This window comes from Vombatus ursinus, unplaced genomic scaffold, assembly GCF_900497805.2.
Source record: "Vombatus ursinus unplaced genomic scaffold, bare-nosed wombat genome assembly UNPS02014870.1, whole genome shotgun sequence".
Lineage (NCBI taxonomy): Eukaryota > Metazoa > Chordata > Mammalia > Diprotodontia > Vombatidae > Vombatus > Vombatus ursinus.
Genome location: NW_020954648.1, coordinates 10,361,082 through 10,377,540, shown reverse-complemented (window position 1 = coordinate 10,377,540; position 16,459 = coordinate 10,361,082). Strand labels below are relative to the sequence as shown.

General features: G+C 35.2%; 1 protein-coding gene across 1 annotated transcript in view; it reads left to right on the top strand.

The window, feature by feature from the left end:
* KDM7A (lysine demethylase 7A) overlaps window positions 1-10,802 on the top strand; it is a 98,334-nt gene extending 87,532 nt beyond the window's left edge. The window contains exons 16-20 of the mRNA XM_027842376.1: window positions 1,701-1,849; window positions 1,946-2,154; window positions 5,661-5,740; window positions 8,882-9,155; window positions 10,576-10,802. Of these exons, the coding sequence (XP_027698177.1) occupies window positions 1,701-1,849; window positions 1,946-2,154; window positions 5,661-5,740; window positions 8,882-9,155; window positions 10,576-10,670 (807 nt within the window). The 3' untranslated portion in view covers window positions 10,671-10,802. The remainder of the gene's footprint in view (window positions 1-1,700; window positions 1,850-1,945; window positions 2,155-5,660; window positions 5,741-8,881; window positions 9,156-10,575) is intronic.
* Window positions 10,803-16,459: the final 5,657 nt, after the last annotated feature.

Genomic DNA, 16,459 nt, shown 5'->3' with positions numbered 1-16,459 from the left:
CATTTTGAGCTTTCGTTGCACTGTTTCCCAGATGTTTTTCGCAGGAGCTATAGTTTAATATGTGTTCCCTACCCTTTACTTTGTTCAGTTAGTTCATTTAATATAGTTAATCACCAAATTCTAGAGTGTTACATGCAGCCCTACTAAATTTCAACTTATTAGAGTCAGCACTGTGTTCTAGCCCATGAAGATCTTTTCAGATGCTAATTCTGTTATTTATTGTGTCTAATTTCATGTTGTTTGCAAATTTGACAGACATTCCATCTCTCCTTTAATTCATGTGATTGATAAAAATGTTAAACATCACAGAACCAATGACAGGTAACTGAGCCACTCTACTAGTGATCTCTATAGGTGATGTTTTATGCTGCTAAATATAATCTTCTTTGTGTCTAGTCATTCAGCCTAATTGTACATCTCTTCATCTTGTCCAGAAGGAAATTAGGTTATTCTGGCCTGACCACTTCCTTGATGAAATCCTCCCTTTCTCTTTTAATGATAACTTCTAGAATTTTTCTGGAATCAGGCAAGCTGGATAGCCTATAGTATAGAAAATTTACTGTTTTTCATTTTTTAAAAATCCGGATAGCGTTTATTCTTATGCTTTTCATTTTCACAAAGATCACCAGTTGTTACTTGACAATCATATTTCTCACTCTTGTTCTGGATGTAGTTCATCTGGGTTTGGTGATTTAAACCCCTCTTACCTGTCCCTCATTTGTCTTGAATTTATATTCCCTATTTTATTCTAGAGTAATTAAAGCACCTTTGATAATTTTCAAGTTGAAGAGTGAAGATCTGTGTTTTAGGAATATGAATTTGGCAGCTCTGTGGAGCAGTGGTATCAAACTCAAATAGGAACAGATCACAAATTAACGTTATCTTTGTTTTATTGTATTTTTATTTATTTTGGTAAACATTTTCCAGGTACATTTTATTCTTGTTCTTACGCATGCTGCAGGCCGAGTTTGACACCTAGTGTAGTGGGTAGATTGGAAGTCGGAGAGTGTAAAAACAGGGAAAACTCCATGTACATGTAAGAGATGGTCAGGTTTTGTACTAAAGTAGAGGCTGTGTGATTGGAGAGAAGAAGCTGGAGATGAGATATTGTAGAAATTGAACTAACAAGACTTAAGAATATGAGAGGTGTTAGAGAGAGGGCAGAGACAATTATTACTGCTAAGGTTGTAAACTTAGTGATTGGAAGGTGATGTCTAAGGCTGTGGGTTTTATTTCTGGTGATCTTTTTGGATATTGACTCCTGATAGCCTTCTTTCTGTGTCATGAAAGGTACTTTTTAATCATGTCTAGTTTGGCAGTTGGATGTGGACAGATTTTCCCCATAGTCTCTGTTTTCAATTGAGGTCCTTCTTGTTCAGCTCCATAAGATTAGTAAATGTATGTTTATTGGCCTTTGTTAGGCATACTCCATCCCTGGCCAAAAGCCTATCTTTCCTCTGTTTTTAGCTGCAGTCCATAAATCTAAATCCCATTTTCAGATTTCACATTTTTAGTTAGTGACTTCTCAGATCTGCTTTCTACTTCTGAATTACCAACCTCTATCACAGCAGTAATAAAAATGCCACCTGTGTGCACGAACATTTTCAGTTTGTTGTACAGAAGCTTGCAGTTCTCAGCAATACTTTTTTAAAAATTTCATATATTTTATATAGATTTCATTAAATTGTTTATTATTATAGAAAAATGATTTTACCAGGGAAGAATCAGAAAGCTCAGGTGATGAAAAGAAACAAAAAATATCTTCAAATTTTAAGGAGGAATCTGAAATGACGATGAACGTGTATCAAACTAACAAGAAGCCATCTAAAAATGAAATTCCAAGTAAAAGGTAGGCCTTCTGGTGTGGATTGGGTTTTATTGTATTGGAGTGTAGTGACATTTCAAAGAAGAAATAAAGATTTTATTCTGTGTTACTTCTTTTTAGGGAATGTCCTACCTCGACCAGCACAGAGGAAGAAGCTATTCAGGGCATGCTGTCTATGGCAGGATTGCACTATACTACCTGCTTAACAAGGCAGATACAAAGCACAGACTATGAAGCTGAAAGAAGCTCTTTTCAGGAACACATTAGCTGCCATAGGAGTAACCATGATATTAGACAGTTGTATCAGTCCCATAAGCCAGTGGATTGTGGTAAGCAATGTCATAATGATCTTTGAGCCAAATACAACTGAACTTCATAGAGCAATGGTCCCGGTTTTGATTGAAAGTCATGAGTCATGCTTTATCCAGACATGTTGGTACAGGCTCTTAAAATACCACACGTGTAAACATTTGAATTTGCTTTTAGTTCCAGCTTTACCTATGTCAATTACTAAATAAGTAGGGGCAAAATCAAGAGGACGTAGAAAACAAAGTGACGTGAGAATAACTATATTCTTAGATTGCAGGTTTCCAGCAAAATAGTTCTTTTCCTTTAATCTCAAGGATGAGGTTACCAAAGCTGACATTTCCACCTTTACCCTATATTGTATTTGTCAAAGCTAACCATTCTACATGTTCCCTAGAGAATATCCCCTTCTTTCTTTCATAGGACCTTGCCCCATCATCCATTCCATTTCTTTCTCTCAAATTCTTAGTCTGTCTTTTCCCTTCTGATTTTTTAAGACAAATAAACAAAAAACCTTCCCTTGACCTGGATGCCTCTTAAGCTAGCATACTATCTCTCCTGTAGTGTTAGACTTGTAGAAGAAGTAGGCAGAACTCACTGCCTCTGCTTCATTACCAAGTCACTCCACAACCCTTGACAACCTGGAGAACATACTACCCTACTAAACTTTCTTTTGCCGGTCACCATTCACCTTCTAAATACCAGATCTTGGCCTTTTCCTTGTTCTTATCCTCCTTGACTGTCCTGTAACATTTGACACTGTTGACTACCATCTTTTTTCCCCTTTTTTTCCCTTGGATTCTTTGTCACTGCTCTCACTGCTTTCTCTGATTTCTTTTCCTGTGTGACTGACTTTTCAGCTTTGCTAATTCATCTTCCAAGTTCTTCCTCCTGCCGTACTTCAAGGTGCCCTGCAAAGCTTAGTCATTAGCTTTCTTTTTCTCCCCCATATATTTTCCCTTGGCCGCTTTAGCCGGTCCTGTGATTTCAATGATCACTTCTTTGCATGTGATTTCCAAATCTATATATTCTCAGCCCCAACCTCTCCTAAGCACATATTGTCACCAGGATGTCTTCATAACTAGTGAAACTCAACATGTCCAAAAATGCATGCATCATCTTCCTTCTAAATACTTCTCTTTCTGATTTTCTTTCCATCTACCCTGCATCTGAGCCTTTCTGTATGTTGTCTCCCCTATTAAAATGTGATTTTGAGAGCAAGGATGGTTATCTTGCTTTTCTGTTTGTATCCCCAGAACATAGCACCATGCTTTGAACATAGTAACTGCTTAAAGAATCCACATTCATTCGTTCATATCACCACTTTCCCAGTCACTGAGGCTTAATTTTGTAATTAATTTGGACTGTTCCTCCTTCCTAACCCTTTTGCCCCATCCAGTCATGTTTTAAAAAGTCATTGACAACTCTGGTTTTGATAGCACACACAGACATATGAGCCTCTAAGAGATGAGTTGATTAAAGGGCATAGCTCATGCGATTTTTCAGCCAAAGTGACTATAGCAATTAACTTTTTGCAAGTTATTCTCAGATCCATATGCCTAGCCCCCTAGTTTTTCTCCTGAGTTACTATCATACATTACCAGTTGCCTCAAACTCTGAATGTCCTTTAGGCATGTCGTACTTATTATGTCCAAAACAGAATCCATCTTTCTCCCCACAACTGTTTATTCTTTGGAACTTTTCTTTTTGTGTGGAGGGCATCACCATCTTCCCAGTCAGTTAGGCTTCCAGTTTTAATGTCATTCATTTTTCTCCCCAAATCCTCTTCCTGCTCAGTGAACTCTGGTGCCTTCCTGTTAGCTGCAGAATCAAATATAAACTTCTCTGTTGGGAATTTAAAGTTTTTCAGGACCTAACCCCTTCCTATGTTCCCAGTCCTCAGTCTTCTCACAATCTACAATTCAGCGACCCTAGACTACAGTGTAATTCTTGGACGTAATCGTGCTCCATCTTCATCTCTTTGCCTTTTCATTCTGTATCCTCCATGCTTAGAGGGGTCTGCCCCCTTACCTTTACTTCTTGGTTTCTCTGGCTTCCTTCCAGCCTCAGCTCAAATTTCACCTTGTGCAGATGGATCCAGTTCCCCAGCTGCTAGTGCCTTCCCCTGTCATATTATTTCTAATTAATTATTTCTAATTTCTAAATAATTTCTAATTAATTCATTAATCTAAGATAGATTATCACATATCTTGTGTTTACTAAATTATTTACATGTTATCTTCACCATTAGAATGTATTCTTTTTGAGGACAGGGATTGTTTTTGTATTCCTAGTGCTTAATACAGTTTCTGGCATATAGCACTGGATAAATGCTTGTTGGCTGACTGATTGCCTTAATTATATAGATCTGTTCCCAAAGAAATAGAAAATCTTGCCAACTCATCACTGGTTACATCTTTGAAGTACAATGAATGCTTTAACAACTTTAGGTCTTCTCAATTGGAGTGATCCAGAACTTGTCAGGTGACTTTTTTTACCCAGTGGTTCTCAGTAGCAAAAACATACCTTTCAGTCTTCAGTTTCTTCTTGTTTACTACTGTTTATACACCAGTTATTTTGAGAAGAAGATATGTGAAGAATGAGTCCAGTAACTCAGCAGAACTAAATAATTTTGAGAATGATCTTCATCATTTTATTTCAGGGCTGTCAACAATCATTGTATATGTGTGTGTTGGGGAGCTCCCGGAACTTGTTGGTTATTGTGAATGTCTAATCTTTTGGATGTTTTCCTCAAGAAATCCTTCTCAAAATTGATGAGTATCAGGAGGGAAGTAAGCCAGATTCTAGTCCAGGCCAAAAAACCAATTTGCTGAACTCTCTCGATAGCTTTCCTTTGTATTCATTTTTTTTTAACCTTTAGAAAGTTATTTCACATTATGGAAATGTCAGTAATAATGACACAATTCTGGTTTGATACTATGTGTGGTTTGCCTGGCATGGGTAATAGACTCCTTTTTATCTTTTTTTTTTTTTTTTTTGAGAGGGTAACTAAAAATCTGGAAATACCCCCTTTATTGTTCTTGATGAAGTACTTTCTAGTGCTGAGAGTAAATTGAAAAAAAAAAAAAGCCAAATTATTAGTCCTTCCAAATAGTGTTATTTGTTCCTATGCTTCTTTTAGGATAAATGTTCATTTCCCAAATTGCAGGAACTATTTTTTTATTTATACCAATACTTCACACATTCATAAGAAGTAATCTTTCAGGAAATACCTCAAAACTCTTGTATAGGAGTTAATGGTGTAAATCTCTCTGTTCTTTTATACTGTCAGTAGATGGCTTCAGTGGATTCATGCAATTGTAATCCAGCTTGAGAACTGGAAAAATAATTTGAATGTTGCATAGAGACCCTAATGAAAGGACATTTTCTATTGAAAATGTGAATGAGTAGCTGACTTATTAATATACAATAAATATAACATTAGTACAAATTGTTTTCTATTTTAAACATTTTATGAAATCCTAAAAGGTATTCTGTCTTGTTGTTTAATTAAAACTTCTTTTTTTAGGTCATATTAAGACAGAGGAACAAGAATTGGAAACTTCATCCTGGGTCAGGCAGTTTACAACTTCCAGGTTTAATCCTCAGGTATGTCCAAATTTTGGAGCTTTTTTTCAGTTAATCAGTTAACAAGTATTTAAGTACTTACAATGTGCCAGGCACTTTTAAAGAAACTACAAAGTTATAATTTACTTAGATTTTTACTTTTGTACTATAGGTGATTAATAACTATGAGATTTGGGAAATTAAAATGTTACAAGACAGGCATTATTGAACAGTTACATTTTTATTGATACACGACCATACTGCTCCAATTTTTAATAAGCAAATCTGTACTTAAGAAATAGTGATTATACAACATGATTAATGTGGAAATATGTTTAATGTGATTGTACACGTATAACCTGTATCAGACTGCATGCCATCTTTGGGAGGAGGAAGGAAAAGAAGGGAAAAAAAATTAGAACTCAAAATCTTGTAAAAGTGAATGTTGAATACAAAAATAAATAAGATAAAACAAACTATCAGTAACAAAAAGAAAGAAAGAAAGAAAGAAATAGTGATTATAGTCATTATCATTCATTACCATAAGAAAAACTGTCAGCCTTAAGCTCTGGGGAACATAATTTCAATATGATTGGAATAACTTAAATGTGAGGAAATCTTGCTAATTTCCAAACTAAGGTAATTGATATTGCCTTAGTAATTTGTACCTACATTTATGATCTTATCACACACACAAAACTATAGGAATAAAAAAAGGCAACAGCAGTAACCAGGTTCATCTGTGTTTATTTACTTTGGGGAAAAGGGAAGGAAGAGGAGAGGAGAAGTATAGCCCTCATTTTCCTGAAGAAGTAGTAGGGGTTATGGGGGTGGGGTGGGATTTGTGGTAGCAATAATGATATTATTGATAGTAATGACAGCTGAAATGTAGTATTTAGTAAAGTCAAATTGCTGAAGAATGATTGACATCCTTTTATAATGAAGTAAGGGAAATACAATTTATTAATATCAGTTGTAATGTAGAAATCATCTGTAGTTAATAAGTCTTGCTCTCACATCAGCAAAAGTATCATATAATTTTTTTTAAAAGGAGGAAAGATTATATTACAGACAATTAATATTTGTAAATTAATTCCATCTCTTAAGAGGGAAATACTACTTTTTTAACTTAATTTTTTCAATAACAAAAACTTATTTTTATCTTCTCTCCCAACCCCCATTGGAAAAAGAGAGAAAAACAAAAATCTTGTAATAAATATGTATAGTCAAAACAAATTCCTTTGTTAGCCATGTGCAAAAATATGTCTTATTCTTCATCTTGTATCCATTACCTCTCGTCAGAAGCATGGGTTGTGTGATTCATTATTACCCCCACCCCCTCTTCATATGATTGTTGATAGCTTAGATTTTTTCCTTTAGGTATCTCCTATCTATCCTTGAATATCTTTTGATTGAGGAATTATAAATTTGAATTAATTTTTTATATATCTTGGAAACAAGACCTTTATCAGAGATACTTGCTGCAAAGATTTTTTTCCCTCCCAATAGTTTCCCTTCTAATTTTAGTTGCATTCATTTTATCTATACAAATGCTTCTGAATTTTATATAATCAAAATTGTCCATTTTATCTTCTTTGGTCTTCTCTATCTCTTATTTAGTTACGAACTTTTCCCCTATCCAGAGATGCAAAAGATAATTTGTTACTTGTTCCTCTTGTAAATAGTATTTCCCTCACCATGAGACAGCAACTGTGGAATACTTATTCCAGAAATCTCATATTTAACAAAGTGTTTATATTTATTATATTTAAAAAGCAGTGATGTCATTTGCACCAACACCTTTATTGAAGAAACATGCTTTGTGTATTGTCAGATAAAGTGGCTGTTGTTTTTCCCTAACTGATTGTCTTTGTTAGAATAGAATGTTCATTTGATTAATGGCCAGGAAATACATTTAGGAAGGACTGTTGTAAAAAGAAAAGGTATTGATAAAAAATTTTTAAAAAAATTATTTTAAGATATGCTTTAGAGTCAGTAATCAAATCTCTTAACCATGCTTGCTCATTCACACACTTGGGTTGTGATTTCAGAGTGCTTCATTTCCATAGGTTAATCAATCAACTAAGTTTACAAGCTAGGGAAATTAAGTGTTAAGAAATAATATTAAAGAAGTTTATAGTAATGTGTATTTTGCCCTGTTCTTATCCTGACAGTTGGCACTTAAGATGTCACTAATAAGATCACAGAAGCAGGGCCATATTGAACATTTGAGCATTGTTGCCCTTATTGGAATAAGTGTCATTATCTCTAATATTTATTCCCTAAACTTAGGTAATCAACATAGGTTGTCACAGTTCTCTGTTTTAACTCACAGAAATATTTGGAATAGTCTTGACTTAAGATTCCTTTATTTTGGTAATAATTCAGTAGCAAGCACAAGGAATTCTGTTGTTGTTTTATTTTATTTTCAGTTCCACATTCTTTCCTTCCCTCCACTCCCTTCCCATTGAGAAGACAAGAAATATGAATACATACAAAATCATGCAAAATGTGTTTTCACATTATCCATGTTGCCAGAAAAAAAAAGCAAAAGAAATAAAGTGAAAAAATAAACTTTAGTGTGCACTCAGAGTTTGTCAGTTCCCTTTCTTGGAGGTGGATAGCATTTTTCATCATGGGTCCTTTGGAACTGTTGATCATTGTCTTAATAGAACTGCTCAGTTTTTTCAGAGTTAATCATTGTTACCCTCTTGCTTGTTTTGTTTTGTTTTATATTTTTTGGTTTTTTTTGCTAGGCAGTGGGGTTAAGTGATTTGCTCAGGGTCATACAGCTAGTAAGTGTCAAGTGTCTGAGGCTGAATTTGAGCTCAGGTCCTCCTGACTCCAGGGCTGATGCTCTATGCACTGGGCCACCTAGCTGCCCCTACACTATTGCTTGTTACGGTGTACAATGTTCTCCTGGTTCTAGCACTTGGGGTTCTTAATCTGGGGTCCGTGAAATTAAAAAAATATATATACATTTTGATAACTAAACATAAATGAAATCCTTTGTTTTTTAATAACATTCTGAGAAGGGATCTTTAGGCTTCATCAGACTGCCTAAGAGTTCTGTGACACACAAAAAAAGGTTAAGAATTCCTGAGCTAGCTAGTTCTTGGTATGAGCCAGACCAAGTGCCAGTTTCCTTGTGTGGATTCAGCTGTTTTGATTTTTTGGCTGCAGGATCCAGGTAAAGCCCAGAAACAGATCAAAAAGGAAGGTTCACCAGAATTCAGTCAGAAGGTTCATAGTAGGAGTTACATGGACAACAGTGGTTCAAGCCTCCAAAATGGAAAGTGTGCACAGAATCCAAGCTTCGTGCCGGGCACATGCCAGATGAGCAATGGCAGTTTTAGCCCAGAAAGGTCGGGGGGTGAAACTTCCTTTTCTTTACCGCTGCATCCCATCAAGAGACCTGCGTCCAACCCACCGCCCATCAGCAACCAGGCAACAAAAGGTAAGGGGCCTTCCAGCTCTGGTTCTCTTCTTCCTGCTTCTTATATAAAATAGAATATCTATTTTACTTCATGAGGGGAACGAATAAGACAAAAGACTTTAAATAAATACTACAGAAAGTTCATGTAATTTTAACTGTCAAAAATAAGAGGTGGATGAAGGAGCGTGAGAGCAGTAGATACGGAGTGCTACACTTACAGATATGAGTATTTTTAAAAAATACGTATACTGTTCAGATTGGAGCTTCATATCTATCAGGCCATGGGTACTGGACAGTGAGATCAGCCAGCCTATAACCCTGGTGCTATGTGTACCCCATAGGGAAAATAAACATTTATATAGCACTTGCTATGTACCAGGTGCTGGACTAAGTATTTTTCAAATATTAATTTATTTGATCCTCATACCAACCTTGTGATGGTGCTATTATGATCATTATTTTACAATTAAGGAAATTGAGGCAAACTGAAGTTAAGTGTCTTGCCAAGGGTCACCCCACTAGTAAGTATCTGATGCCAGATTTGCACTCTGATCTTCCTGACTCCAAGGACAGTGCTCTATGCACTGTACCACCTAGCTGCCTCACTGTAGGATGATACAGGGGCAAGAGTACAAAGTACGCATGACAATTTAATACAGTCAGTCCTGCGCTAATACAGGAACCCATTTGGATTTGGAATCTGCTTTGTTCTGTGATGTCCCTTAACAATGCCAAGTGGGTCCTACCTGATATATTTTTATACTCTGATAGAACACCAGTGTTCATGAAATTCACTTTTTGTTGGTGCAGAGAGCATTTTAGGCCCTTCATTCTAGTTCTTTCCCTCTTAAAACTAGCTTGTAGTACTTTAATGTTTTGAGAAATTAACATTCATGACTATAGTTGATATCTTATAAAGAGAGAATATTTTCCTCATAAGAAAATTGAAACAGTAGTAGCTCACATTATAATAACATTCTATGTTACACTTTACAAAACTTTCTTTATAATATCTCTTTGATGCATCTCATTTGATGATGATACATGAATTATTCTCATTTTGTGATTTTCTTGAGGTTACAGAGCTAGTAAGTGGTAAATCAGGTTTACTGACAAGCCTAATGGTCTTTCCAGCCACCTCTTCAGAGTGAATCTAAAGGTGCTTTTTCACCTTAATATCATCTAAATAATGCCCATAATAAAAAGAATATTTTTATAGAAGTATTATAATTATCTTCTGTTGGAAGAAGAAAAATGTGTCAGAAGTGCAAATGTTATTTAGTTTGCCTAGTCCATGTGATGTTTTGATTTCAGATAATTGGCATTTCCATTTAGAACATACAGCATGTTTGAAATGTTGCTCTTCCTTTAAAAAACAAATCCTTATTGACGAGTTGTCATCTTTAAAATCCTAGTTAACATGGTGGTTGATGTGTTGTAGGTAAACGTCCAAAGAAAGGAATGGCCACTGCCAAGCAGCGCCTTGGGAAGATCCTGAAGTTGAACAGAAATGGCCATGCACGCTTCTTTGTTTGATGGGAGCTGCTTGTGCTGCCACTCTCAGCCTTGGAGACCAGTATTGAGGGCAATGGGGCCTGGAGCTTCTGCTGTTCCTCTGCTTGAAGCAGACTTGCATGTACAATATAAAACACTGCCTGAAGAACAAAATGAACCTGATGCTGCATTTTCACTGTGCCACACCCACTGAGCAATAACCATTGTGGACCTGGTGGGGGGAGGATGAAGGAGGGGAGAATTTTAAAAGAGACCAGGAACTAGGGCTGGTCTCTTGTCAGGGCTTGAGTATCATTTTGTTGTTGGTAGTGTCTTGACTTATTTTCAGTGGTAGGGTAAAGAAAGTTATCAATAATTTATTTAACAGATTTTTTAAAAAAAGTTAACAGCTTTTAAATTCTTTTTTAAGCTATTTATTTGGAAGACTCGTGGGGAAGTATCTCACTAATTTAGATTTAAGAATGTGAAGGTTTTTAAATTATTTTTGATAGCGTGAGTTACATGTGGTGAAGAGCTGTAGTAACAGTAATTTGTCTGAACTCTTAAAATTTGAAATTCAGGTTAAAGTCTTAAACAGGGATTTGATGCATTAATTATTTTAAATTAAGATGTATATGAAATTCATTTTATTTTATATATTTTGTGTTGTTGTTTTTTTTTTTAAATAAGCTATTAGCTTGGCTTTTTCTAATTTACAAGTTGCATGTTGTCATCCAGGTTAGTTACCTTATTCCATCTTCTTTCTCTGCTGTCCATCGTTTTGTGACAACCCAACAAGCTTTGTTTTACAGGGAAACAACTTCAATACCCTACGCTTTCCAAAAAAAGAAAGAAAACCTTGCGAAAAAAACAAACAAACAAACAAAACCCAAACCTTCTTTTTCTCACTTTGACAATTGTGATTTTCTACTTAGGTAGAAAAAAATAGACATCTTGAATTTTCGTTTGTGTATTTAATGTTAGGTCCCAAAGAAACTGCTTTTTAATATCTTTTCCTTCCTTGTTCAGAAAAGAACAATGTGATTGGTGTAATTTAGTCATATTAGTATTTGTTTAAATACATTTATAGCCACGATGGGTTCCTTTTGTAATTTTGTTGCAAGGAGGTGGTGGGTTAAGGGGAGAAGAAGAGGGAGTCAGGAATGACGCTTGCCTTATAGGCTGTTCTAACAAGCTTTTAAAAATATATAATCCTAAGTATTGGGGGGAGTATGATTTGACCTGCAGTGTATATAAAGCTATATTATTAAGACCTATCATAATAGGCTTCTAATATATTAAGTTGTAGAGGAGCCAAGGGTATTGAAGAAGTAAGGTTGATTGTTTAATCTTGTAACTTTTTAAGATTTATTTTGGGTCTGAGTTGGAGATGAAGTTGGTGCCTCCTGCAATATACTCCTTCTTGACTTTGCCAATACATAAAGAAGATGAGACCTAATTTTTAAAGTAAACATCAGTTTGCTTTATACACACTTCTTATTGAATACCAGTTTTCAGTTGCTTGTTAATAGCTTATATTTTTCAATTGATTTTTTTAGTAACAATTTAAATACTGAATATCTGATGTTGGAATGGAAAAGTATCTGTTCTTGTTTCTGACAAAAAGGGCATTTTATGTGTTCCAACCAAGGATTTCAAGTCTAGGGAAATGTACTGGACAGGCTTTATTTTTATGATGAAGAACTGTGGCCATGTAATTGATTCATGTTACTTTCATTCAGCAAGCAGGGTGGACTTACCTTTTGTGCTGTAATTTCTACTGATGAGCTAAAACAAGCAGATCTATGTCTCCTTTCAAATTTACATTTATGTTTTCAGAAGAGTAGCAGTTCTTTTATCCTATTTTCCTTCCAAAGTTTAAAGGAGTAAATTGTAAATAGGTGATTGATTAATTTGCCTTCCTTGGTTATTCCAAGCCCAGAATGACTTGGTTCGAGACTGATCCATTTCTGGTTGTCAGGGAGAAGAATCTATCAAACATAAGATGTCTATAAAGAGCTCATTTTAAGCTGTGTCCACACTATGCCAAAACAACTAGTTGAGAACTGAATTATTCATCAGACCAACTAGTTGATTATTTTTTCTACATGATGCCAAAAAACTGGTTTGACTGATCTTTTCTCCCACTGAAATGAAGGAGTATTTTGGTTTTGTGTAGACAGTGTTTTAGTGTCAGGGATACATTACAAATAGATTATTGCCTGTGAAGAAATAACTTTAAAACTGATTTTTTTTAAAAACTGAGATATGTACTGATCTAATTTGTATCTGCAGTTACAGGTATTTGTAGCTGCCTAACTTTATTTTCTTTAGCCAGATAGCCTAAAATCAAACAATTATTTTATAGATTAATACATATTCTATATTCAACCTTTATATACTTTGATTACGAGTAAATAACTACGAGTAGCCAGCATGTAAATTCTGAAAATGAACTTCACTTAATAGAATCAAATCACCATCCCCAAAGTAATTCTAGTAACTAGATACTTCAGTTAAAAAGATGCCTCTAATAACCACTGCAGCTGAAATGGTAATTGTATGTTTCTGAATAAGGGGAACCATAGCCACAGTTCTATTGACTTCCTGTTCACGTCCCTTAGGGACATCAAGTCTTGCCAAGGTTTCTTGGTCTTTTATGCTTAGATCTGAAGGAGATATTGTATTTATATCTAGTGCTCAAAGTTTGCCCTTCTAAGAAGTGAGGAGTTGTAGCACAAAGATAGCCTTTGCTCAAGCGCCTCTTCTCAGAGACAACCAGGAAAATTGCATTTTGTGAGACCATCCCATTATCTCCCCTTTAATTTGACAGAACCAGTGGGGCATCTTCACCAGCCCCTTTTTCGCAACTGTCTTAAAAACTTTCATTCTTGGTGAGAGAAACATTTTATGGTTTCTCAAAGCACTGCTTTTGCAAATAGTTCATAGACACTATGATGGGCTCAGCAAACTTATGTAGAATAATTTTGGAGCAATTAATTAGCCATAAGCAAAGGGCTCAAGTCTTCTCAAATTTCAAATCATGATTTTAGATACCCAGTTTTTATGTAATAATAGATAATGGTTTGAGTTCTCTTGTAGATGGTTTTTTTCTTCTGTTAAGTTTATGTCAAATAATGCTATACCATGAAGTGATGGTTAATAACGAAACAATAGATAATGTAGTAAAATGTACAACTTACAACTTTCTAATAGTCCAGTTTTTTGGAAATATTTTGGAAAACATTTCTTTGATCAGTATCATTTAAAGTATTATATGCAAAGAAGGAATTTCTAATCCATAGCTGCCTATTTTTGTACATAAAGGTAAACCCATTCATATTTATCATTAGTTGACTATTTAGTTTGGTTCTAAATCTGAGACTGTCAAAAACAGCTACAGTAACCAATTCCCTAACAAATATACTCTTAGTTTACACCAGGTGAAAAGGTATTTGTCAAGACACTGGCAGTGTATTGCATGTGTGCACTCTGAGGTGGGGAAGGAGGAGTACAAAAGGAGAAACCATGGTTCTGTCTTGGAGTGTATCTCTCTATTGAACATTTTCATTTTTCAGCTTGCTGAAATGAAAGAATCCATGGGAAAAATACAGCACAGTTTTATTAATTTAATCTAAGACAGACCACTGTAGAATCAAACAAACAAACAAACCCAGAAATACTTGAAGTAGGAATTACGAAAAGTTGATCATTTTAATATTTGTAACTTAAAACTGATATTAAAAAATTGCTATTTTTATGAATGGGCACATTTTTACTATAGCATAAAAACTTGTAAGAAGTGAAAATAATGCAGATCGTAACATTTATTTCCTGATGGGAAACCCATTTCATTGTAAAGAATTCTGAAAAATATTTAATAAGAGGCTGAATAGAGAGATAGTTACAGTTCTTGAAATAAGATGATACTATTTGCCCTAAGAATAATGAGGTAATTTTAAAAATCTTAACACGTACTAGGGTATTCATATTCAATTGGAGAGAAGGAGAGGTTGAGGTAGAAAGAAGGGAAGTTGGATTTTTTTTTTGAAAAGATGTATATAATCGAACAGGTATAATAAAATAACTTCCTAGGAAGAAATGGACTGTCAGCCCCACCTCCCAGGTGAAGGTAATACTAGATTTTTAAGCCATCTTGAATAATGTGATTTCCTTTAAGGAAATTATTGAAAACAAGGATGTTGAGAATTTAGAAGGAACATCAGCAAAGATAGTTCTGCCAGATCCCAATAGAGTTAAAATTCATTTTAGTGAGGGAGAATACATTTTATTAGATACCTGGACTCTTTTTAAAATAATCAGCCTCCCTTCCCCCTACCTTTTCCCTTTTGTTTCCTGTGGTCTTTTTGAGGGTCTCTCAATTTTGATGAGTGTATACTTAATAAAAATTGATAGGAAGAAATTTTTTACTCTTTGTATGATCACCAAAAGTAAAAGTATCTCCATGGTTGAATGACTGCAGTTTCATTTTGAGGAGGTAGGGTTAGCAAAAGTATAAATATGCAAAAATAAAAAGCCTGTGAAGTTCATTCGTTCTAGCAGACATTGAGGCTGAAGGGAGAGAGACTCACTTGGAACACGGTAGGAGATTATTGGTAGAGCTTCCCTGCCTTCAAACTGATAAAAGTATAGTATTTCCCTTTTACAGATGAAGCAACTGCCCCTCCCCCCCAACAGCCACATACAGCTACTTAAATACCTTTTAATAATGGAGATTAGAAGTTTCTTTCCTTCTACAGTGTTCCTTCCATTTTGCCATGCTGTATCAGCTGTTTGTTTTTTATTATATTGATTTGGTTACTGGAAATTAGAAGGAGGAGTAAGAGAAACATTATTGTACCATGGTATCACAATTGAGATTTTAACAAAAGGGTAAACTGAGGCAGATCTCTGAGCAAGATAGCATTGATTAACAGGGGCATGCTACCTGTCAGTAAATGATTGCCTGGCTTGCCTCCATTAATGCCAAAGACCCCGAGCAAAAGGACAGCTCCCCCTTTTATAGGGTTTGGGGAGTACAGAACAAGGAACAGAGCAGGGTAGATGACATCATGGAATTAAGGGCAACATGGTTGATAACAGCGTTGACGTAGGTGCAGGGGACATGATTGTTGGGAAGTTGGGAAATGGGGGCTAGCAATGATTCCCCTTCTCTCATGAGACTAAGAAGTGCTCTTTGTTCAAGTGCAGGTATGAGAGTGGCCCAGACATCATTGAAGGATAGCTTGGTGATGTAAAGATATCAGGCCCAAATTCCCTTTCTGTTTGCACTCATTCTCCAAGGTCAATTAAATTCCTTGAGGCAAGAAAGCTAGATTTTTAAACTTTTAAACCATTACAGGTCAGCTGAACTCTGAACTAAGTTCAGAGACATAAGAACCATGACTTAAACAGTTACAGGACAAAAGTAGAGGGCAAAATCAATTACTTATGAATAGGATCAATAAGAAAATGATACAGGATCAATTTTAATTTTCTCAGTGATTATAGTGAGGGGGCTGAACTAACTGGAATGGAGAAATGATTACTTTTTTCATAAAGTTTCCTTTTTTATTTTAGTGGGGCCATGCCATTAATAATCAAACATTTGGTGTACTTGTGTAAAAAAAATCTTCAAAATGGTTAAAAAACAATAACAACCCTAACGACAACAATAACTGTTATCGATAAAGCAATTTGCCTATTGTGGTTAACTGTGGTTTTACTTGTACATTCTTCCCCCTCTTCTTTCTTAAACCTTGTCCCCTTCCTAAGTTGCCTAAGAATTTGTGTCTTAATAAGGAAAAGGTGAAAATGAGGGTAAAACCTCT